Source organism: Hippocampus guttulatus, chromosome 4 (assembly GCF_054856545.1).
Source record: "Hippocampus guttulatus isolate MCC_2025c chromosome 4, RoL_Hgut_1.0, whole genome shotgun sequence".
NCBI lineage: Eukaryota > Metazoa > Chordata > Actinopteri > Syngnathiformes > Syngnathidae > Hippocampus > Hippocampus guttulatus.
Window position 1 is genome coordinate 13807248 of NC_141264.1, and position 23954 is coordinate 13831201.

A 23954-nucleotide genomic window follows, 5' to 3' on the forward strand; every position below is an offset into this window, starting at 1 on the left:
GAGCCATTGTTGTGCTCGTCATTTACTACTTGGCTAGTTCTCAGGAGTATGCACTCAAAAATAACAGATGAATTCAATCCAGCTTTGTTGTGACTCGCGTCACTTGTATTTCAAGACACCTCTGTATTTGGAGGCTGAAGGCAAACAGTTATGCAGATAGCAAGTAAATAACTTAAAACCTATAAATGATGTCATCAATCAGTCAACATCGACTCGTCTCTCATCACCTTAACATCAACCTCAAAAAATGTTCAACTTCAAGTGCTGGCATGTGTTACCATCCACTGACACAAATGCTGTGCTGGGCAATATTTTCCAAATCTATTCTTATTCGCTGGTACACATGCGCTCCACTTTGTTATTTGCTGCTCTGGCAGCTAACGTTAATAGCAGTTACAATAGCTAGCAGACATCCATGGATTCTATACACACACACACACGCACGCATGCACGCACGCGCACACACGTACACACATGCATACACATTGAGTGCAAATGAGAGGCAAAGTAGCCAAATGTTTTACAGCCCCTTAAAGTTGTCTATAATAGCAGTCGCAGTGGCGTCAGCCCAGCATTCAGGGCTCCTCACGGGGCTGCTAAATGGCTTTACTAGCTTCGCTCGCACAGCAGCACTTAACACTTCCTCACCATCCATAAACAACACACACACACACACACACACACACACACACACACACACACACACACATTCTCCTCTGCCACACACAAACAGGCCCGTAAGTGCACATAAATGTCAGAAGAAAAAAAAAGAGAAAAAGATGTGCAGCAAGACATCCACGAGGAAAGGTGATCTTCCTTTACAACACACACTTACAAATCAGCTGACTCAGTTGACTTTACACACACTGCGCTCTGCAAAATATATGCATGCGACCCCGGGGGACCAAACAGCCAGCACGCATTTGTGCTGCTGGGGTAAATGGAGCAGAAAAAGCACAGAGTGTAAGAAGCAACACCTCCAGCTCAGGCACAGACAATTAGGACTCCGAAGCAGTGAGTCGAGGACATGTAGATGCAATGATTGTGTTTGATACACAACACTAAGCTTCAAGTGGCTCTATTTTCATTCAAATCAAGTGCGTTATCACAACTGCAAATATTTGGAAAATGATGCTGGTGAGACCTCTGGTAGCAATGCCCGGAATGGCCCCTCTAGTGGCTGTGAGCAGTGCTGGGATGATGTTCGAGAGCTGATTGGACACTCATCTGCTCGTCATATTCGCTCACTGATGACAACCGAGCACTTGGGAAACTTGGTTAAACACAATTATCCTTGGCCCAAGTACCACTTCAAAAAATGCTTTGCTCTCCAAGTATCATTGCTAACATTAAATATAGTAGAGTAGGCCTAAGTCTTCATCAAAAACCAGACAGAGCTATAACCTCTAAAGTACATTTAATTTAAGATTATTGGATTGTGTCACTGTAAAGGGACTAAAAGCACATTATAAACAATGATCTTGCAGTTTATACTGTCAGAGCATTTTTTTATACAAGCCTCTACTTAAAATATTTTTTCCCATTTTAATTTCGTGCCTCATCTAGCAATTGGCCACATCATTACAATTTGTCTATGTTTGAAGGGGGGGGGGTCAGGCAGACTCAGTGTCTCCTCCTTTTCATCCTGTGGCCCCGGACTGCCTCACACGGCAGGTGTCCACAGCACGCTGGCTTGACCTCGACCGTCTGAACAAACACTTAGGCACCTAAGACACACAAAATAGCAGATGCACGCAGGCAGGTGCTCGGGGAGGAAAAGCGGGCGGCGTCGGCCAAGGTGTGTGCTCCGTGAAGCACAACATAAACTAGTAGAGTTGATTGCTTGCATGGGTTTTCTGCACATACTCCTGAAAAAACATTCCAGAAAAAAAAGCATGCATTTGTTCATTCCACAAGACGTACTTGTACGTCTTTTTAAAATTGGGCCCCGCCTACCAACGACGTACTTGTATGTCTAAGTCTTTTTTTTTTTGCGTCATAAAGAGGGGGAGGGTCTGATGCAATCTGTGAATGAGAATAAGCCATTTGCATTGTAAATCATGTAAAAAAAAGTGACCAGTAGGTGGCAGTGGGGCCTCACGTGATTAAAATGCATGCTTTTACAAAAAGCTCTTTTTCTCCGTTTTTTGCCTAGGAATTGCCATTTCCATGAAACTTCGCCATGTCTTAATGCCGATTGCTGAAGAATGGAAAAAGCAACTTTATTTTGGTAGGCTCCATGTTTATATAGCATTAGAACCAAATATTCTGTGGGCCTTGCAAGATCAGTCAAAATCCAGCAAAACGCTGGGATTGAGGGGGTTGCTCCAGTAAAAATGGCTGGGATTGAATGAGTTAATTGAAGACTGTAAGTGTGAGTGTGAATGCTTGTTCATATATGCGCCTTGTCATTTACTGGCAAGCAGTCCAGAGTGTACTGCGTCTCTTGCCGAAAGTTAGCCGGGATACGCTTCAGATCACATGACCTTAGTGAAGAAATATTTTAAAAGATGTTAAATGTTTTCTATTCATGGCCTCCGTGTGTTTGTCTTTCAAATATCGACTGAAAATGCAATCTCTGTAAAAACTGCTGAAGCAAGCAAGAACAAGAAAAAAAAAGGACAATGTATTTGAGTTTGTCAAGAGGTAAGAGTTTCGTTGGTGCAAAAAGAAAAAAAAACATATACAATTTTTATAAAATGCTCAAATTGCAAAATTGTGCTACTGCACAGTGTAAACGTTCAAATGAGCAGGATTACAATCGAAAAATATTGCCACAGTGTGGTTGACAGACAGTGATGTCATTTGTTCAGGATTCTGATGGCATGTGGGTAGAAGCTGTTTCTGGCTTTGGCATCTGCCAGATGGGAGAAGTCTGAAAAGTGCGTGTTGTGGATGTGTGTTCTCTCTGAAAATGTGCTGCACCCTCTTTGTGGGATGGCTGTCATATACCTGTATAAGTGGTGTGGTGGTGTGGAGGCTACCCCGCTGATGTGTTGTGAAGCTTCAGTAACATGCTGGAGAATCTTGCCGTCCTGTATGGCACAGTACCCATGATGCTCGCCAGTGTGCATCTGGAGAAGGTTTTGGGGGGTGGGGGGTGGGATTTCCAAGAAGTACAGTCCCTAGTCATCGCTCATGTGGATACTGACGAGTTTAAAGGTTCTCACCTCTCCACCTGAGACCCACTAATGACAAGTGGTGCAAGTTGCTCTTTGCTCAGCCTTGGGTTGATAATGATCTTTGAAGTGTTTAAAGAGATTTTATTGTCGTATTTCCAGGACCCCAGCTGAACCACCTCATTCCTGTAAGCTGGCTCGTCTCCACTGCTGGTATCAGGCCAAAACTTCCCATGTCAATTTGGTGAAATGTAGTGTTTGTTTCAGTTGCTTCGATTGGTCAGTTTCCATGTGTGTGTTATTTTTACAAATGACTGACCAATTTAAAGTGTGTGGCTTGCTCTCTTTGATGATACAAAGTTAAGGTTTGAACAAACATGGTGGGGGGGGGTTGTTTGTTTTCCTGAAAAGTGATGAATTTAGAGGTATAAATAAGCTGCCAAAAATGCCAAAGATACATGTGAGATGATGCTGCAAACTACAGCCACAATTCCAAACTTATTGGTAATAAACACCTCTCCACCTGAGCTGATCCAAGAATTACGAATTCTGCCCAGCAACAAGTTGTCACCAAACTTGTTTTCCTGGTATGTCAATTAAAACAAACTGCCTCTCGATGCATGAATGACTAGCAAATACACACGGCTACTACAACCAAAAGAGGGTATGAAGGATGTGCGTGCATGTGTGTGCGTATGTGTGTGTGGGGGGGGGGGGGGGGGGGGTGTTAGCAAGTGGGCTACTTTAGTATATCAATATGAGAAGAGGATCATTAAAGAGATTGGAGGTTGACTTGGTAACCCCTGCAGAGCAGCTGGTCCATGGCAGGTCAGATGGTGCATGGGGGTGCACACGTTTGTGTGTGTGTGTGTGTGTGTGTGTGTGTGCGCGCGCGCGCGTGCATGTGTGCATGTATGCGTGTGTATGTGTGTCAAACTCCACCTGCAGGCTGTGTGCACGCACACACGCACACGCACACACGCACACGCACACAATAGCCAAGTGATCCGCTTGGCTGCTGCTAATGCACCCGGTGGCGTCTGTCTCGTTGACGCCAACAATACAGTCACTGTTAAAGGTCTCCCTTGAGTCCCGTGGGTGTTGTGGGATGACACCCTGCATCACAGCCATGGGGTAGAGAGATGTGGGGAGACTCCATGACCTCAAGCCCAAACTAATTCTAAACTTATCCCCACATGGCTGGGAGCAGATCATTTATGCAGTTATGTGCTGGGAGGGAAACTTCAAGAAACGCTTTTCGCCTGGATAAACTGAGGAGGAGGGTGGACGAGCAGTTTCAGTGGCTGCTATCACTGCCCCACTCCACTGACAGACACATCATCTTCTATCTATCTTGCTAGCTAGCTAGCTGGCTATCTACCAATTTTCCTAGATGGCTATCCATCTATCTACATAGCTAGCTAACTATCCTCACACCAAGTAATCCTAACCTTACTGTAAATCGCGTGAGGTCCATTTGCATCTATTAAATCGGGTTTGCCACAGACGGGAGCATTTGTTTGCTCAGCAACAGGTTGGACGGGAAAGAGATTGTCCAGCAGAAGCTGCCTAACAAACACCTGACCGCCAGTCAGTTGTGAACACGCTCCAACTGGACGTGCTGCTTTTTGGCAATAAAGGCGATACAACGTGGCTTTCATTCGGTTCAAAAGTGTTTTGCTGCATTTGTAGACACAGACAAATATCACAAATATAATCAACCAGACCATTCCAACCCTTTTTGAACGCAATTCTTCCCACTAACAGATTTTCGGCATGTGTGACAAACGGAATCAAAGTGACTTCCGGTTTCTGTACTTGCACTTCCGTGAAAGAGAATAGATCTTTACTGAATACCCTCATACTCACACTCACAAATCACACTTTGCTGAGTTACACACACTGCATCATTTCCATAGCAAATACATATGAAAATGAAATGAAACAGAATAGTGCAACACTGATGAATAAGTCATGCAATAGACATCAAGTCAACACAGACAACTGAATGCTGTGCATCCACTGCAAGAAAAAAAAGTCAAAACCCAGATTAGGTATTGCAAATCAAGAAAAAATATGCTTGGTTTTCTGTCTGCCAAGATATTTCTTTTTACCAGGCAGCCTGTGAGTCACAGATTTTTTTTCTTTTTTTGCCACAAAAATCTTGTTATTGAGATTTCATTACCGGTTAGGAGTCAGTTTAGACTAAAATAAGACATTGGTCGGTAGACTTGAGGTTAGCTAGTACATGTTTTAAGAAATCTTGATTTTCCTGTTCTCTTGGGAGATCATTTTGTGATTTGTTTGTAATATATTCCTTATTTTGTGACATTTTCTTGTTTTTGTTTTTAAATCCCAAAGCAGACATCATTGAGAGGCCTCAGATTGGACAGCATTTTCATGAAAATAAAATAAAAAGTATGAAACAGACAGCTTGCTGCCTAAAAGACCCATTTACATTGCCATAAAAAGAAAGCACATGCGTAATACCATTAAAGCAAACAGCAGTTAAGTTGTTCAAATCGAGAAGTGTAGCCCTGATAAATATCCATTGCAATCGCCATCAAGTCAACACAGACAACTCAAAGCTGTGTGTACACATCATTGCGAGCCTAATTGGACAAGCAGCATTTAGGCATCAAAATAAAATCAAAAAAGAATGCATGAGACAGATAACTTACCGCCTAAAAGAAAATAAGGAAGCAGTCCTCGGCTTTAGCCCATCTCATTCGTAACTGTGACAAAACACAGCGGCTGCGTGGATGTGGGAAGGACAAGAGAGGAAGAAGGAGGGAGGAGGGAGGCTTGGAAGGGGAGGGAGGATAGATGGGGTGGGTGGGGAAACTAGCACCTGCTCCACTGATGCTCCCTGGGGGGGAACGAGGGATGGAGAGGAGGGAAGAGGTGAATCCCCCCAACCACCCATCCCTCCCCCCAAGCCTTTCCACATGCATGCACACACCGTGCTGATAGCTCACACAGGCCTAAAGGGCACTGAAGACGTGATGCTCATGTCATCATGTCAACATATCTGCTAGTTGAACTCATACTCCTCTTTTGGTGCTCACCAATTCTTTCTTTTCGTGGGTTTTTACATTATACGCATGCAGGCAAGTTCAAATTTAAGGTTGACATTATGCCACAAAAAGCTGAGCAGCACTGAGCTATACCAACAGAGACACAATTTAATTCAAATGTATTTGGTCTATCACGAAAAATTGCATCCAAATGTGTTTTGGTTACACTGGTTGTATTAAAGCAAGTTTAAAATAGCTCGTGGGACCTTTCTGTTACAGGTGTCAGCTAATGCGCGCAGACATACTTGTGGCGTCGAGTCATTGAAAGGCAAGTCTGCATCGCTGGCGCGATTCATATACACTACATTACGTATGCAGTGATCCATTGCTATTTCGTTTATCGCGGATTTTTTCAAATATATTCATAAAAAAAGAAAAAAATTGTTTTTTTTTTTCTTCATATACATGGAGTACAGTACTTTATATGTTGCTCTATGTGACTCGCTGTTGGTTTGCAGCTTCTCACGGACTGTTTGCGGACAGAACAAAAAAAAATGTTTGTTTGTTTTTTTACCTGTATATGTTAATTGGTCGCTACTTCGTGGATTTTCGTTTATCGCAGGTGGTTTTGGTCCCCATTAACCGCGATAAACGAGGGATCACTGTATATGGCACATGGATACATCTTCAAAAATAAATACACAATCTCGTTGAAAACTACTACATGAACGTGCCGATTATCAGAAGCTAGCACTAATCAGGGCATATAGCAAAACTAGATGCAGCTCTGTTTATCTTTTGCCTTTGACCTGATATCAGATGGATCACACCTACTGTGAGTGATCTGCAATCCAGTGTTTCAGGCACTGTAGTCCGGGTGACCTTTTGGACAAATTGAGTGAAAATGGGTCAAAAGACCATCAAACTACTTTGAATGGCAGGAAGCTCCAGCCCCTCAGACCTGCCTCACCAGCACACACATTTTTGCAGCTGCTTTGCGTGGATTTGTACCTGCGACTTTCAACCTTGCACACCAATACAACTGCCAGTCGAGCCTTTATGCTTCCCCCTAATTAACGTACCTGCTTAATAACACACACAACTACACACAAAAAGCTCGTAGATGAGCACAGGCAGCCTTTCAGCAAGCGCTTGAAGGAGGCAACAAAACATACGAACGAGGCTCTTGCAATCCCTCCCAATCCGTGGCTGTTGTGCTCAAACCTACACAGGGGGAGGAGGGGGTGTGTGTGCGCGTGTGTGTCTACAGGGACATGTGTAGCCTGACATGATTTATGGTGGGGCTGTGCACAGTGAGACACTCTCTGAGGTGGGTGGTGTCTCACCTCCGTCCTCTGTGACCTATACAGAGTCACTGCTGTGTGCATGCCTGCGTGTGTGGGTGCGCGCGCGCGCGCGCTCATCGTGTGTGCACAGAATTAGAGTGACTGATAGATTGTAAACGTGTACGAGAGTATGCGCATTTCCTGCAGGTGCATGGATCATGCTCTGTCTATGCGTGTGTTGTTCAGGGGGGGGGGGGGGGGTCAAAGCGCATAGTGCAGTGTATTGTCAGGATGGGTAACACTGCACAGCCCCCCCTCCCGCCCCCGCACCATCTAAAAGAGGCCAAGCACAGAGGCTATTATGAAGTGTGGCAGTAATCGCTGCAGGATTCTTTACTGCCTCTGGAGACCCGGTCATTAGCCTATTCCTCTCTCATAAAGCCTTCTATCCATCACACACGCAAGCATGCACACATTTGTATGCAAACCGCGCACACACGCACTGGGCAGCGCACACTCCATTCATGTCAGTCGAAGATGCGCCCTAAAAAAAAAAAAACACAGAAGGAAGTGCTTGCATGTGGCCCTCACACATATACTCATATACGCGCATGCAGCATGCACAGAAGCATACGATCAGTCATGAACCCCAGCGTCTGATTATTCAAATGTATTCCTCCCTTCCCCCAACCAATGAAAATGAGACGCCTGTTTACCGCTCCGGTCAGGTGGGAGATCACAAACAGGGCCGAGTCACAGACGTGGGTGGACCTGCGAGTTTAACCCGGCATTTATGTGCATTCGACAGATTGGCTACTACGGTAGAGACTACGCTTTCAAACAACACATTCCTGGCAGTAGGCAACCTCCAATTTGATGACATTTGATGATTTTTACAGACAAGAGAGCCTTTCTCACCAACAGTGGACCCCGTGATATCGCGGTTCATTGTTTGCCCCCCATAAAAGTAATATAATAATAGTTATTATTCTCATAAAGGGGAGAGAATATATGCCTGTTAGTAGTGCTGTTGTTGTAGCTGTTGCAGTTTTTTAAAGGTTTAGAAGTTACCGAAACATATTTTAACGTCAGTCACCTCATCTGCAGTGTTTATTATGTTAGCAAGGATAATGTTGAAATCCTCATAAATTGGGTCTTTTGTAAGTCAAGGTACCACTATACCAGTTACGTCCGTCATGTGCTGCCACAGCATACACAGCACACACACGCCCAAGAACAACACAAGCTAACAAAATCCCTTGCCTCTCTGTCATAATTACAATCAGTTTTTCTCCGTGCACGCACACACACACATACACACACACACACACACACACACACACAGCGCTATAACGATAAGCAGTAATCCTGTTTATTAGCACCACCCCTCTCTGTACTTTCCCTTTTGCATCTTATCTCTTGCTCATTTTCTCCCACTCTTATGATCCCTCCTCTCACACACACACACACACACACACACACACACACACACGCACGCACGCACATGCACACGCACACGCACACGCACACACACACACACACACGCACACGCACACGCACACGCACACGCACACGCACACGTTTTGTCAGTGTACTACCGTGATGTTTGTTGGCCCGGGGGGCCTGAGTTGAGGAAGCAGGGTGTGGAGTGTGGATGCGTGCTGCTCTTTTCCCGCCTGGCCTCCCAGCACGTCCTGCAGAGAGAATTACCTTCCCTTTGTCTGTGTGAAAGGGCCACTGCCTTTACCATCTGTGCAGCGTGTGTGCGTGTATGTGTTTGTGTAAGTGGTTGTATTCATGTGCGTGCGTGTGTGTGTGTTACGTATCTAGAGCATTTCGGACTACTGTGAACCCGGCTTTAAGTTCCGGACCTACAAACAGTAGGTGAAAATCCTCAATATAGAGTAACCATATACTATAATACACAGTATTTATTCATTCATTCATTTTCTGAACCGCTTGATCCTCACTATGGTCGCGGGGGGTGCTGGAGCCTATCCCAGCTGTCTTCGGGCGGTAGGCGGGGGACACCCTGAACCGGTTGCCAGCCAATCGCAGTGGACATGCGTGTCAAGAATTGGCCTCTACAGCCACCGCCGTACCCACCTGTCATTACTTCCTGAAGCAGGAAGTGATGTCATCGTCGGCAACGACGGACAGCATTAAGCAAGTAAGCAATACACAGTATACCTCCAATATGCTTTCAACACAATTAAACTTGTCAAAATACAATGTTTTAATTCATTGCAAATGTTTTTGAACTTTGCATCATAAAATATACAGAAAATACAGCGTATTGTATTGTTTGTGTTTTAGATCATGTTCCTGGGGCGTGGCAGGGTGGTGCAAGTGTTTAGGCGTGAGCTGTGGCCGACAACAGCTCCCGTGTGAGTGTGCTCCTATTTTACCATCTCTTGCTGGTCTTCCATTGTTGAGTCAATGGCTAAAAAGTGCATCAGCAAAAGTGGCTCTCTTTTCTCACATTTGAGGGCATTACAGGGGCTCTACTGCTATATCACGGTTCATTATTTGCACCCCAACTATTTCGCGAGCTTTTAGGTGATCATTTTTGAAGTGAGATTTTATAGTAAACAGGCACGTCTAAAATTATAGAGTTTCACGCCTTCAATGTAGTATCACACTGTATCACAGCATGCCAGACAGAAATTAGATCCACAAGATGTTAACAGTGAGAATAAGTGGCAGAGAAGGTCCCTAACTAAACACAAAGCAGAGAGAATACATTGAAGTCGCTGTTGTTTAAAGGTTTAGAATCACCATAACACCTTTGCTAATTTCCATTAGCCTGTCTTTTGTTTTACAATAAACGTCAAATGGATGCCACAAATAAACAGATTGAAGCAGGCACACTTGGCCTCTTATTTTGATAAGTGTGTGAGGGTTTTTTTTGGTTTGTTTCCGCAAAGTCATGTTATATGATAGCTTCCCATTTCTCATTTTTTGACAATGAGAGCGTGAGAACAGGTGCTGAAGAATATTTAAAAGGCTTTAATATTTTATATAACCTTTTAATAGACTTTAATGTGTTCAAATAATGTGATATACAGTATACAGTGTATATATATATATATATATATATATATTTTTTTTTTTTAAACCTATTGTGACCTATTGCAGGTGGGTGTGATACTGATTCTCTCTCTACCTGTCCTCATTCCTTCAGCCCTAACTCCCCCTCTGCGTCTTTCTTTCCCCAGATGGATGGCAGAGAGTAGCAGCTTGCTGTGGTCAGGCCAATTATTTACATAATTATGATCTCCCACTTAACCACATGATCCCCTACCTGGGTGGAGGCAATTAAAGCCAGCATCATTATGCAGATTATGTAAATGCAGGCAGAAGTGGAACGAGACGGCATGCACGCCCGGGCAAAGGCGTGCCCCATTGCATGTGAGCGTGAACCCTGCCGCTCAACGTGCGAGTGCAACAGAAGGTGGCGACGTTGGTGGATTACGGCTCCGTTGATGTTCTCAAACTGGGGCCTGCTGTCATAAAACGCTATTTGCAATCATTCCCCATCTCTTGTCAAATGTGGATCATAGATTAAAAGATAGAAGAAATTCAATTTTATTTAGCTTTGTTTTTAACTGTGCGTTTTTTTAAAGTGATTGACTTTTCGGGGGATTCAGAATTTTTATCATATTATTCATATTTTTAGTTACTGTATTGTAACAAGATACAATCGTCAAAGCATTTTCCAGCATTTTTTAAGGCTTAACTTTGTGCCTACCGCTTGAGCACAATTTACTTTATTTGAATTTGAATGATTAAAATGAAAATGATCACAATCACATTATAATCTATTTTATTTTGTTTCATTTTCTTTACTGTTACTTCACTCCGAAAAATGTTTTAGTATTTTTTAAATTTCATTTTACTCTATTTTAATAAATTGTAATCAGTTTGAATATTATTACATCTTCTTTTACTGTTTCTGCACAAAAAATGACTAATATTTTTAGTTTTTAATAAGTTTAGCACATTTGCATTTTGCTTTTAAAACAAATGAAAAAAAAGGTCCAAGTTCATATATTGCGTAAAAAAATAATTTGTGGAACAGGTTTAAAACAAAAAAGTAATTATGAAAAATGAAGTTTAATTTTAGTACAGCATAAATATGCAGTGTATAAATATGGCTTTTTAAATATATGTATTTATTAAATATTTTATGTATTATATCAATGATGTAATCATTTTTAAAACCACTTTCACATTTACATTTTGAGATTTATTATTTCTCATTTCATGTGATATAATTGCACTGGTGGGCACTAAAAGGCAGTTTTACGTTTGTGAGTCAAAAAAATATTCAATACTGTATTTTATCATTTTAATTTGAAATATATCAATAAAAGAAAATTCCTCCAATATTTTGTGACATTTAATCGTTTTTTCCCAATCCTCTGAATATTGTTTTTACGCAAAGTAAGGTGCTTTGGGACAATTTTGATCACCCAAGAAAGTAACCACATCCAATAGTTCTTTGTTCCCATCAGAGCAGTGGACACTTTACATACATTTGCATAACGGAAAAGTTATTGTTTTACAGTAATTTGTTCAAATGTGGTTGCTTCCGAAAAGTGATCTCCACTGCGATGTACTAACTCTCACACAAAATACGAACCGAACGTCCAAACGGCTGTTAGTCAACTCTCAGTACACACACACACACACACACACACACACACACAATCAATTATGTTTTGACATGGTTCATGAACATGCAGATGGCGCAGCACCACTGGGGGCAGACGAGTTGAGTTTCCCATTCCCTGTTTCACTCCTCCAGAGTGTTGTTTGTGCGTGCGTGTGTGTGCGTGTGTGCACGTCGAACCTGAAGCGAGTTACACCCATAGCGACTTTAAAATCCCTCTAAACACATTCCACACCACAGGACAATCTTTCAAAGAATCAGGCCCCTGCTGGCGTGGACTGCAAGGGAGGGCAAATGCTCAAATTTGTCCCCATCTGTGCACTCGGGGTTGAACCATTTAGTCGACGATTCGACATTTATTGCTTGAAGTCGACCAACCGCTTATCATGTGCTTTTGGCATCGCTACTTCCAATCGGCCAATTTACGTAAGGCTTTCAACTGGCCCGTCTGCTGCTGCTGCTGCTACCAGACTAGAACGCTCTGTGGAATGTCCAGTCCACCAGTCATCCTACATCTACGCAGGTCCTAAACTACAAAAATTGGCTGGATGTGGATGAGAATAGTGGTTGGCCAAGCTAACTTTAGCTATGCTGATTGCTGCTGATCTTAAAATACTCATATGGATGCGAGGTAGGGTTTCAGCAACTGAGTGGTGATAAACTAGTCACTTGTAAAATACACAAAAATATACTGTATCTTCAAGTACAATAAAAGAACAAGTGAAATGGAAGCAGTGAAACTGAGAAATGCAGAATTTTTACAACACGCTATGGAACACAAAATGAGCGGGACTCCGCCTAATCAGCATGATGGTGATTTCTATTTTCATTTTTATTTGTTCAATGACTGTCTGTTGAAAAACATCTTTACGCGGAACCAGTTTGTGGTAGGAAAAAAAACTGCTAGCAACCGCTGTGCTGCATTGGAAAAATAGCAATTGCATCATCGTTTGATCAACTTTGAATTGCCTTTAATGACATTATAGTCAACAATAAGAAATCTTCAGTGATTCAAGCCTTAGTGTGCTCACTGCCTTGCTTCAATTATTACATATTAACCGCATCAAATTGTAGCTGCGACTCTTTCACTTGGCTAATCCTTCTGCCATCTGCTTGTGATCACACACCAAGCAGCAGCTTTTTTTTGGACTATTTATTCTACTGCGTGTGTGTAGGTGTGTTTGCGTGATCCCATATAGCATGCACATTTGTGTGCATGCTCGCGTGTGCATGAGTGTAAAGACTATGAGGCGTTATTACCTCGGGTCAAAATCTGCTGGCATTTATCCTAATCTGCAGCTCAGTGAGCACGCATCCTGCATGTGTGTGTGTATGTGTTTACTGCATGTGTGTGCGCGCCACACGTGAGGTTTCACAATAAAGTATCTGTATGCGCTCGTTGTAATTGGATGTAAACAATGCGGCATGAACGTGTGTCATTAGCGTGTGCCTGTAAGTGAATCTCGCTACTAATTGAGAGCTCATTAGTGACACCAGCTCTTTTTGGCCAATGAGGCTTAGCTAGCGCTTTTTGGTGTTACCATGTATTCATTCGCTTTCGACTTCTACCACATCTCTGGTGGATAGAATTTTGAAGTATTATGATTTGTGTGTAAACTTGCATCTGTGCATTCTTTTTAATCTCTTTGATCATGATCATGCTGCTGTCACGGAGTTTTATTCATCTCATTAAGAACAGTGCCCTTAAGGTGAAGTGCACTGTGACCCTGTTTTCATCGGCCCACAGACACACACACACACACGCGCGCACACACGCGCACACACACACACACGCACATTCAATTAATACCACACGAGAGCCTGACAGCAGCGTGGTTTGAGGCAGTGCACGTCTCATTCAAACCCCCCACCCTGCGCATCCGCATCACGCTCGTCACCGTCTTTTCTTGCTCCTATAAAATGCTTATAATAGCCTACAGAGGATTCCACAGCAAAAAAAATAAAATAAAATTTAAGCCACATGAAGGGACAACCTAATGTACGCACACACCAATAACCATGACAAATTTGAGTAGGACACATTTGTGTAAAAGGGTACCACCAATGGACCATTTTGCGGTACTGATGGGGAAAACAGCGCAACACTGTAAAGTTTAATAAATATCCGTTGTCGAGTCTTTTACTCACCAAAACAACACGCCCGCAATCCCTCTTGTTAATTGTAATGCAAGGCGCCATGTTAGAAACCATTGGCGTGCCATCTGGGTCTTCAAAGCCTTCTCTGCACACCTCAACATTATCAAAAGCGCCGGACCTGCATGTGGAACTTTGTAGAAATGAGTCAAATATTGTTTATATTTATGTCCAAGAATCTTTTGTCTTCATTCAATACCGTGTGTCTTGGCAGCGCAGTCACTTGTGGGTTTTCCGATTTCAGCTTCTGTGTTGCTAAATCGGCTCAATGTTTTGTTTCCATCATTCATGGTGGTAAGACCTCAGTAAAAGAGTTTGGGAAGATGATGGAACTACATTCATATGTTTTAGGAAGTAGTAAAGTTTTCTTTTTTTCTGATCAGTGAAATTACATAAGCACAGCCTTTGATGGGCCTGATTAATAGTGGGGACGTGGAACATTCTAAGCAAGACAGTGTCATGATGAAATAAGCAATTTTTTTTGGTGTAAATTAAATTAGCAATTGAATATGATTAAGAGGTCCTGGGGGTGCTCAAGCACTCTGGAACATCCTACTCGTGGAAATAAGAACGGCTACCTCAGTAGCAATGTGAAAATCTTGACTTGAGATATATTTTTATACCATGGCATTTCGTCCAACTCAACGTTGGCCTGTTTTACTACCGTTTCTCCTCCCTCCTTCCCCCTCCTTTCCTGCTTGGATAGCGGGATGGATGGCAATCTGAGGCTGTCACGATATGGATTCTGCACTGAACTGACTAGGACAAGATATGAAGTGGATCACTCCCCCGGAGGCATTGTTATGGAGGATTATGAAATCGACCAACCGGGGTCAGGACCTGAGGAGCAACCACTTCACGGACAGTGTTTACCTGCAGCGCTTCATTGCATTGAATGGACTACCATGCTGTTTTAATGAGCATTGTACAACACAACACCATGTGATAAATGTTACTCACGCTGCATTGTCATCCTGGATGGGATGTTTGCGGGGAGGGGTGTTGAGGGTTGGCGAGTGGGTGCGACGGGAGTCTGTGCTCCCTTCTCAAGGGTTCTTTTTTTTTTCCCCCTAATGGGATTTTGAGTTTTTCCTTCCATGGCTAGAGGTTTGGATCATGGGTGTTGCTAATCTTTGTCAACTGTGGGCTTGTAAAGCCCTTCGAGACTTTTTTTTTTAAATAACTCAGGGATATATAAATAAACTTGGATTGGTTTGACTTGAGGTGCTTATGTTGGTGCGCAACGGCATATGATACATTAAAAGGTATAATACCAATTTTCACATGCAAATTCGAATATTGCTTTAATTTCTGTCTTTGCTCATGGTCTCACGCAGGAGTCAAAATTCTGCTGGCAGTCGCAGCGGTCAAAAATGAAAAACAAATGGCTAAGAAGCCAAAGAAAACCAGCAAGTGGGAAGCAAGAGGCTAAGCGATCCACCGCGTGGCACCCTCGCTCTATCATTACGGGCCTCGACCACTTGTTTTCGTCGCCATGCGCCACAAAGGCCACGCCAAAAAAAAAATCCAATTGACGCTTTCACCTCGGTTCGCTCTAAGCTGCACCATTACAGTTTCATGCATTGCTCTACTGCTAGCTTGTTAAATGACACTTTAACAACTCCAAACCTCAAAAGGCACTTTGCTTCCAAAATATGCTTAGGAATTGCTATTTTCTTGAGTCTAGCTGACTGCAGTTGAACGAGAAGAATATTTGTTGCCTGAGAGCCTCAGGCAGAGTGGGGAGTGTGCAGTGTGTGTGTGTGTGTGAGAGAGCCTTCACGTGACATGTGCCATAAATCACACACCACGGTGTCCTTGCAGCGCTAACACATATCTTAGAAATCAATGCAGAGGTCAAGTTGAACAGGGCGAGCCAGAGGCTGAAAACAGCACAGCAGCCAATAAAGATGACCTGCCAGCACACACGTCAGATAAACAGCTCCAGATAAAATAAAACACACACACACACACACACACACACACACACACACACACACACACACACACAGGACAAATACTGTATATAATACTAATAAAAATATAAGATAAACTACTACTAATAATAATAATATAAAGAAATCATTGATCATGAGACTATATTAACGTGTTGTTGTTTTTCCAGGTGGTGCTTGTGCTTCCAAAACTACTATTTTATTATATACATTTCATTCTTATTCGTATATTTTCTTTTTTTTAAATTTTAATTTAATCTTATTTAGAGGCTGTGGGTTCAAATCCGGCCCCAGCCTCCCTGTGTGGAGTCTGCAAACCTGTGTGGGTTTTCTCCTGGTGCTCTGGTTTCCTCCCACATTACCAAAACATGCATGGCAGGTTAATAGAACACTCAAAATTGTCCGTCGGTGTGACTGTGAATATGAATATGAATGGTTGTGCCCTGCGATTGGCTAGTAACCAGTCGGTTGACCCCGCCTACTGCTCGAAGTCAGCTAGGATAGGCTCCAGCATTGTCCGCGGACCTCGTCAGGATAAACCTTTTATTTGATATTCGAAAATATAATTCTACACCATTTTCCCCACCCCACATGAAGAGAAAAAAAATCCTGGATCATCCCCTGCTATTTGTAGTCCCTTGGCAGGTTTGAACATTTTAAGTAAACTTGTATGCTGTTTACTTAGCAACAACAGAATTATCTTTGCCAATGTTTAACAATCTTTGCAATGTCCCAAGGAAAGTAGGAGGTATAAAAACAAGTTGTGCAAGTAGAATATAAAATTTGCATGCTTTAACGAAAAATCAAGTTCTGCTTGTTTGCAACAATGCTTTCAAAACATGGAAGAGGAAAATAAAATACAACTAAATACTTTAGTTACAACCTTTTCAAAAGAATTTAACTTGTGGATTTGGGAGCCATATCTCATGCATGGCAGGATGAAGTCAAATGGGGTGCTGAAAGGAATATTAAAAGGAAATTGGGACTAGTCTTGATTATCAGACTCACACAAAGAGCACACAAGTATAGCAGAGCAGCTTTCTGTGCAACTACAGAAATTATTACAGTTGCAGCTCCAAAATCTCTTAGTAGCGGCCAAAATTCATTTGTGATGGCCGGACACAGGTAAACGAGTATGTGGGAAATACTGCAGCTGTACTATTTTTACTGTGGAGCCGATCAATGATATTATGGATTGATTGGTGAATTAAAGACATTACAGCCGATCAAAAAATGTGCTATATCGAATAAATTCTCAAACGGCTTATCTGAAAGCCTAGGAAGCAGGCGCTCTGTGGATGTTTCATAGTGAGATTTCTCTCACAAACACACACACACACACACAACACACATACACACACACACACACACACACACACACAACACACATACACACACACACACGCACACACGCACACACACACACACACACACACACAATGACAAAGCTTGGCATAATTACAGCGTTTCAATCATTTATGACAGGGGATGTATAATTCAAAATGCAGCATGAAAGATTCAAGGCGCAGTACATTGTTTAATATACCGCCCCACCTCCCCTACTTTACACAAACACACCCACCCACTCACCCACCCACACACACACACACACACACACACACTCCTGCATCTTACCTGACCCAACAAGCACGGCGCTTGATCATCGCACACAACTTAAAGGTGGCCTGAGGTAAAAGGGAATCTTGTCGTAAAGGTCCTCTTTTGGTAATTTCTCTTGCAACAATTCTTTGTTACAGTATTACCCCAGTTTCTACTCCTTCCTTCTCGCCTTGTCGTGAAGATTGTTTTCACCTTGCTTTCGCTTTTCAGGCCCGCTCGCTGTCTTTGTGTGAGCACCTCTCACGATCCACATTCAAAGGTGGCTAAAACACTCGGAGTACAGATACACCGGTGCGTTAAGAGTGACCCAACATACACGTTTATCGAGATACGAGCTGTCATTCGGCCAATTTTTTGCTTTGAGTTGCAAGCGCAAATTCAGTTTAATAACTCACATCACAATAACCAGCTGTTTAAACATAACAAAGACACGTGTATTTAAAACAAAATGGCTAATAAAGGTTTTCTTATCTTATCTTATCTTAATGAAGAAGCCCGCTTGGATTCATGCTAACAAACAATGCAAAATGCCATTTACATGCTCACAGTTAGCACCGATACCTGCGTTTTTCGAAGCAATGAATATTTGAATACAAATGGTGGAGCAACACAAGTAGACAATAGATTATAGCAATACTCATATGAATACATTCCCTATCCTCAACTAAAATGACAAATATTATGTAAGGGCGGGGACACAATTCTCATTTCCAAGTTTCTGAAATAAAAGGCTTAACGTGCTTGCTTTAGGCTGTTCATGTCATTTTTAGTTGATAGTGTAGATTACTCTATAACTAACACAGAATTCAACATTGTCGATATACACAGCAAAATGTTCCAACATATAATACTGTACAATCAAACAAGTCAGCTATCTTAATGCTAACATACCATGTGAAACACCATAGATGGGCTCACAGAAACCAGCCTAGATGTCTCATTAACTACAAACCTTCAAATAACTGCTCCTTTAACAAACATGGAAGCAATGCATATAAACAGAGACAGCAACAATACTCACAGTCCTTATAACTTCATGAATCAAATGCATTACGTCAGACAATGCATTATGGGAACCGAAAAGGAAACGTTTTTTTTTTTAAACAATATATTTACAGCTGAACCCCCCTCGTCGCGAGGAATAGAGACCAGGCCAATGTGCAAATAGCAAAAATCCGGGTACAACTGGCGGCCATTGAAATGCATTAGGGGGGAAAAAATATGCATTTTGGGTCTGCATCGCCTTTAAAAAAATAAATTAAAAAAATCCATATTGGTTGAACCCTACTGTACTTGATTTACACCACACTATGCCATTGATAGCCTCCATTAAATTTGGACAATTCTTAATTTCCCAGTAAATAATGCATGAATCTTAACGACCAAATCCAGACATACTGTATAGTGGAGGTCCATGAAGGCGTTCTACAATGTGTCATTCCCGTTCCAGACTCTGGCATTTTTCTATTTATGAGCAACTGAGTCCCAAAATATCATTCATTTTAATTCAATAGAGTGGCTCCTAAATGCATGCCTATTACAGCACTTTAACTTCCTTTTTACAGCCAATCAATGTGGTATGGCTTTATGGGAAGCTCTTTGAACACTGAGACAATATCTTGAATATCCAGATTAAGCTTCAGGTACTAGTATGCTCTTCATCCGCAATAGAAGAAAGACTAGTATGCACAAGTTGAACAACTGTCTTAAGTAACATTTTCCCATTACTGCCTTCTACTACTGGATGACATTTTACAGACTAGTAGGACAACTATGGTTTACTAGTGAGGGAAAGCTACCCACTACCTGACATCTGCCCACTCGTAGTGCTCCTAGTGAAGCACAAGATATTAAATACAATTCTACTAACAATATAAATACAAATAATAACACTAGAAATAAGTAACAACACGAGTAGCATGCAACCATCAACTTGTGTACAGTTCTGACTTACTAGTAACATGTAGTAGCTGTTAAACAAGCATGCCAAAGTTGTATTAATAGTGAAGGAAAAACGCCAACGACATGGATCTTAAGCTGGATATCAAATAATTTCTGAAATTCTGGAAAGCCTTTTGAGCATTTATTTTATTTTATATACATCTTAATATCCATGACCCCGCTATTCGTGAAGGGATAGGAACCAGGCCACCCGCGAATAGCGAAAACAACTGACGTCCACTAAAATGCATTGGCGGGGAGATGGGGAAAAAAAATACAATTTTAAACTGCAAAAATGTTTAAAAAACACGCCGCAAAACATTCACTATGCTTTGTCCATGAAAAAGAGTGGGGATGAGTGTGAGAGAGATTTTATATATATAGATATAATATTTTACATGCGAATGCTGAACTGCAGGTGCCAAAACGCAAGTAAGAAAATTCACTCATAGAATGACTGTGTTTTACCAGTTGGTGTAGCACACTAGTTTACTAGTAAAGTTTAACGGCATTTTTGTGGGCCACTCGAAAGTCAGCCATTCTTCAAGTGTACTGAACTTTTCAATAAATGCTCAAAAGTATGTTACCACTAATACTAATAGTGACATTATAAAATCTTATTAAGTCAAATAAAGCACAATTGTCCCGCCACACTTGTCCTAAGTTGTCTTACTACCATGCAGACATGTCAGTGGAAAAACATGACAAGACGTAATCATTCTACTAGTGCGTCCTAATCATTCTACTAGACTGCTGAATACCAAAAGCGCCAGAAGAAGAAGAACTCGACGTACCTGGGAGGCAGAAGTGGGGCGCCTTTAATCCGAACATGCCTCCGCTCGGACTAGAAGTGGGGGTCAGGTTAAAGAGCTCGTCGTTGCCAGTCTTTCATCCGCCGCTGCCCCCTGTCCTCCTCTCGCTCGTGGGGTCCCGCTGGGGTGGTGAGAGGTCAGCCTCTGTCTACTCCCCTTTTACGCTGGTAGACTGAACCTGCGCAGACCCCAAAAAAGGTGGAGAACAATTGATTGGACTCCAGGTGGGGACTAGCGGCTGTGTTATCATTCCTCCCTTTCGCTGTCTGTGAGCAAACTAGGATGGATAGAAAGAAAAAGAAAGTGGCGAAGCTTCTGCCAGGCTTGCTCCTTCCTCTCTTTCTTTTCAGTCTTTGTAATCTCTTCCTTGCTACTATTCATTCAACCGCTTCTTGCTCATCCCGCTTTTTTCCCTCCCACTCCTGTTTCCCTTATTTTCTGCATCTATTCTGGCTTTATCCTCCTTCCTTTTGCCTCCTCGGACCCACTAGTGACTGCTTAGCTCAGCGGGCATCCAAAAGGAGGAGGAGGAAGAAAATAGAGAGAGAGATGGGGGGGGGGGGGGGAAGAGGAGGAGAATTATAAGATAGACCAGTGAGAGAGAGATGAATGAGTTTGTGTGAGTGTGGAAGGAGAGGAATGAAGCTGCCTGGTGTGTGCGTGTGTGCAAAAGAGGATGGGTGAGAGGAAGAGGAAGCGAGGCGAGCGAAAGAGGGTGTTGATGCACTTCTCATTATCAGTAGATTGGACTGGTGCCTGAGTGACAGCTGATTCATCATGGGGGAGAGAGTGTGTGTGTGTGTGTGTGTGTGTAAATGTGTGTGTACACACTCAGTCAGCCCAGCTCTCCCTCCCATCTTCTTCTCCTCTTTCCTCTTCTTTCTCAACCTCCAGTCAGTGTACTGATGCTGCTTTGCACTGCATGGATGGGACCTGCAAAACCCACACACAGACAGATTAGTGTGACACAGTGAAATTAAAATGTTTTGTTACGATACTTAATTGGATTTTTCAGGTAGCTGTGCTTGACTGATAGCGGTAGGTGGACTTAAGTGCCCCAACTCATTAGCAATTCATTGTGCGGGTGTGTTAATATGATGAGTTGATTACACATTTACATCGTTTCACACTCATAACAGCCCTTTTGGTGACACAAACTATGCAACTTGCTCTGGCTGACCTCTTAACCTCTGGATTTTGGCCTGTTTTATTGCTGCTTCTCCTCTTTCCTCGATGGGCAAAGTGAGGAGGATTCTAAATTGACTGAATGGGACGAGATCCAAGGAGGACTAGTTCAGCAGGGCTCTACTTGCGCTTCATATCATAGGATCATATGTATTTAATGTTTCCCCCTCGGCATCCATTGCAGCTTGGTTATCCTGGAAGTGGGAGCCTATAATTTGTGATCTTGTCTCAAGATTCCAAGATTTTCCTTCCCCGGTTGGGTCATCGAGAGCAGGGGATGTTGTTGATTTTTGCTTACGTTACCCAATACTTTTGTCCACACATGTAGCAGTGCGTCACACAGGATATATATTTATCCACCAGTGAAAGCCAAGATGTTATAGATAGCTCTTGGGGCTCCTCAAAATCAATCTCACTCTTTAGAAAAAAAACACAAAGAAGGCAGATACAGTAAGAGGCAGAGACGAAAATATCAAGTTGAGGAAAATGGAGGTGTGGATAGTGATGGAAAGGTTCTACGGCCAAGGGCTCAGGGCACTGAGCCACCACCTCCGCCTGAACCTCCCCGCAGAATCACCACTTCCACTTTCAGAGCAAGGAACTTTCACCTGAGATGGAAAACAGGCAGGACAGGATTGAAGACCTCTCCTGACCTTATACCTTTGCCTCACACAGAGCCACCACCTCCACCACCATCTGGCAGAGAAGTGTGAAGATCGTTTGTCAAGAAGTGTGTGTGAGTGTGCGTGTGCATTCACATGTTGAGTACTTGCAAGCTGTACTTAACTAAATTTATGGACACTTGTGTAAAAAAAATACTCTGGTAAAAGTAGAAGCAGGCCTACTGATTCAATTGCTGTACTTAAGTAAACAAAAAAAGTGCAAATCGTGTTTTAAACCTGTACTTCCACTTAGTACAGAGTGCAAGTGTTTTTGTTACCTTTGACAATTAAAAAAGTTTGATAACAACAACATCTTGTTTACAAGACTTCCTTTGAGAATGATTTGCATTATTTTCTTAACTGTTAATTTCCTGTGTAGGTTTTTTTATAGCCATGAGTCCTAATACTTTTGTCCTGATGGTAGTACATAATTTGATAAGCAGTTGTGGGAGCAGTTACGACACGTTAGCCAACCACAAACTGACAACGGCGGTCCAGTGTGGAGGGGAGATAAAGCAAAGGAGGAAACAGTAAAGAGGATGAAGCGGTGGCGCAGAGGAGGCAGAAGTACTTTCCTCTGTACTTGAGTAGAAATAGACTTGTTAAAAAGAAAATTTAAAAAAAACAATCAAAATAGAAATAAGGATTCAATTCTTTATTTACAAAGAAAGTGCAGAATGAAAATGTAATGAAAGGAGAAAATATTTTTTCAATATCTTCCATCCATGGCTTTCTTTGCTTTGTGTGGCAAGACCAAATTTGATTGACAAGGAATCTTCAAACCACGCCATTGCTTGAGTGCAGTGACCCTCAAAAATGTCACAGTTAAGGTACGGTAATGCCCTCGCAAGTGGGCAAAGAGAGCCACAGTCACCCATGCACTTGCAGTTGAATGAACGGAACAATTAGTTAAATGCACAAATACAATATGAGAACACTCATGAGGAGTTGATTTGGGCCACAATTCACAGCCAGATGATAACACTAACCCACCAACCTGACATGAGCTTCTGATTTCACCAGTTTATTGATTTATGTTACCTTTCATTACATTTTATTTAAAACAGTGCTACTTTTAATTAACAAAAACATTTTTTTTGCGGGGGCTGGAACAGATTAATGGCATTTCAATTGGGATTTTTTTTTTTGCCATGAGACAGAAGGAACTTGAATTATGAGATACCACAAAATGTTGTGCAGCTGATTTTTTTTTGTATGTTTTAACTCACAAGCACAAACTCGACTCAATTCGATCCACAACAAGCAGACCTTTGGCAAATAGTGAACAATGTTTCAAGAACTACAAAGTTTAGCCTTTCAGTCTACTAGCTTAATGCTAACGCTAAATAGCATCACTGATGCTGTCTTATGATCATATAGGCAACTGCTTGAACACTAATGCTGCAGCAACACATGTAGACAGACAATGTAGCAGTTTTCATATTTATATATTTATTCTCTGTGAAGAACGACTAATATAGGTGTTATACTGATGAGCTGAGAGATGAGTTAAGATCTCTCAATTCAT

The 23954-nt window shown here is 42.2% G+C and overlaps 1 protein-coding gene across 2 annotated transcripts in view; it reads right to left on the reverse strand.

The window, feature by feature from the left end:
* LOC147206027 (genetic suppressor element 1-like) overlaps positions 1-21157 on the reverse strand; it is a 48229-nt gene extending 27072 nt beyond the window's left edge. Inside the window, exon 1 of one of the 2 annotated variants that reach the window (XM_086109629.1) lies at positions 20562-21157. In XM_086109629.1, the coding sequence (XP_085965755.1) occupies positions 20562-20598 (37 nt within the window). In that variant the 5' untranslated portion in view covers positions 20599-21157. Of the gene's footprint in view, positions 1-5800; positions 5851-20561 lie in introns of those variants that run through there. The other variant, XM_086109631.1, reaches the window with a different exon arrangement.
* Positions 21158-23954: the final 2797 nt, after the last annotated feature.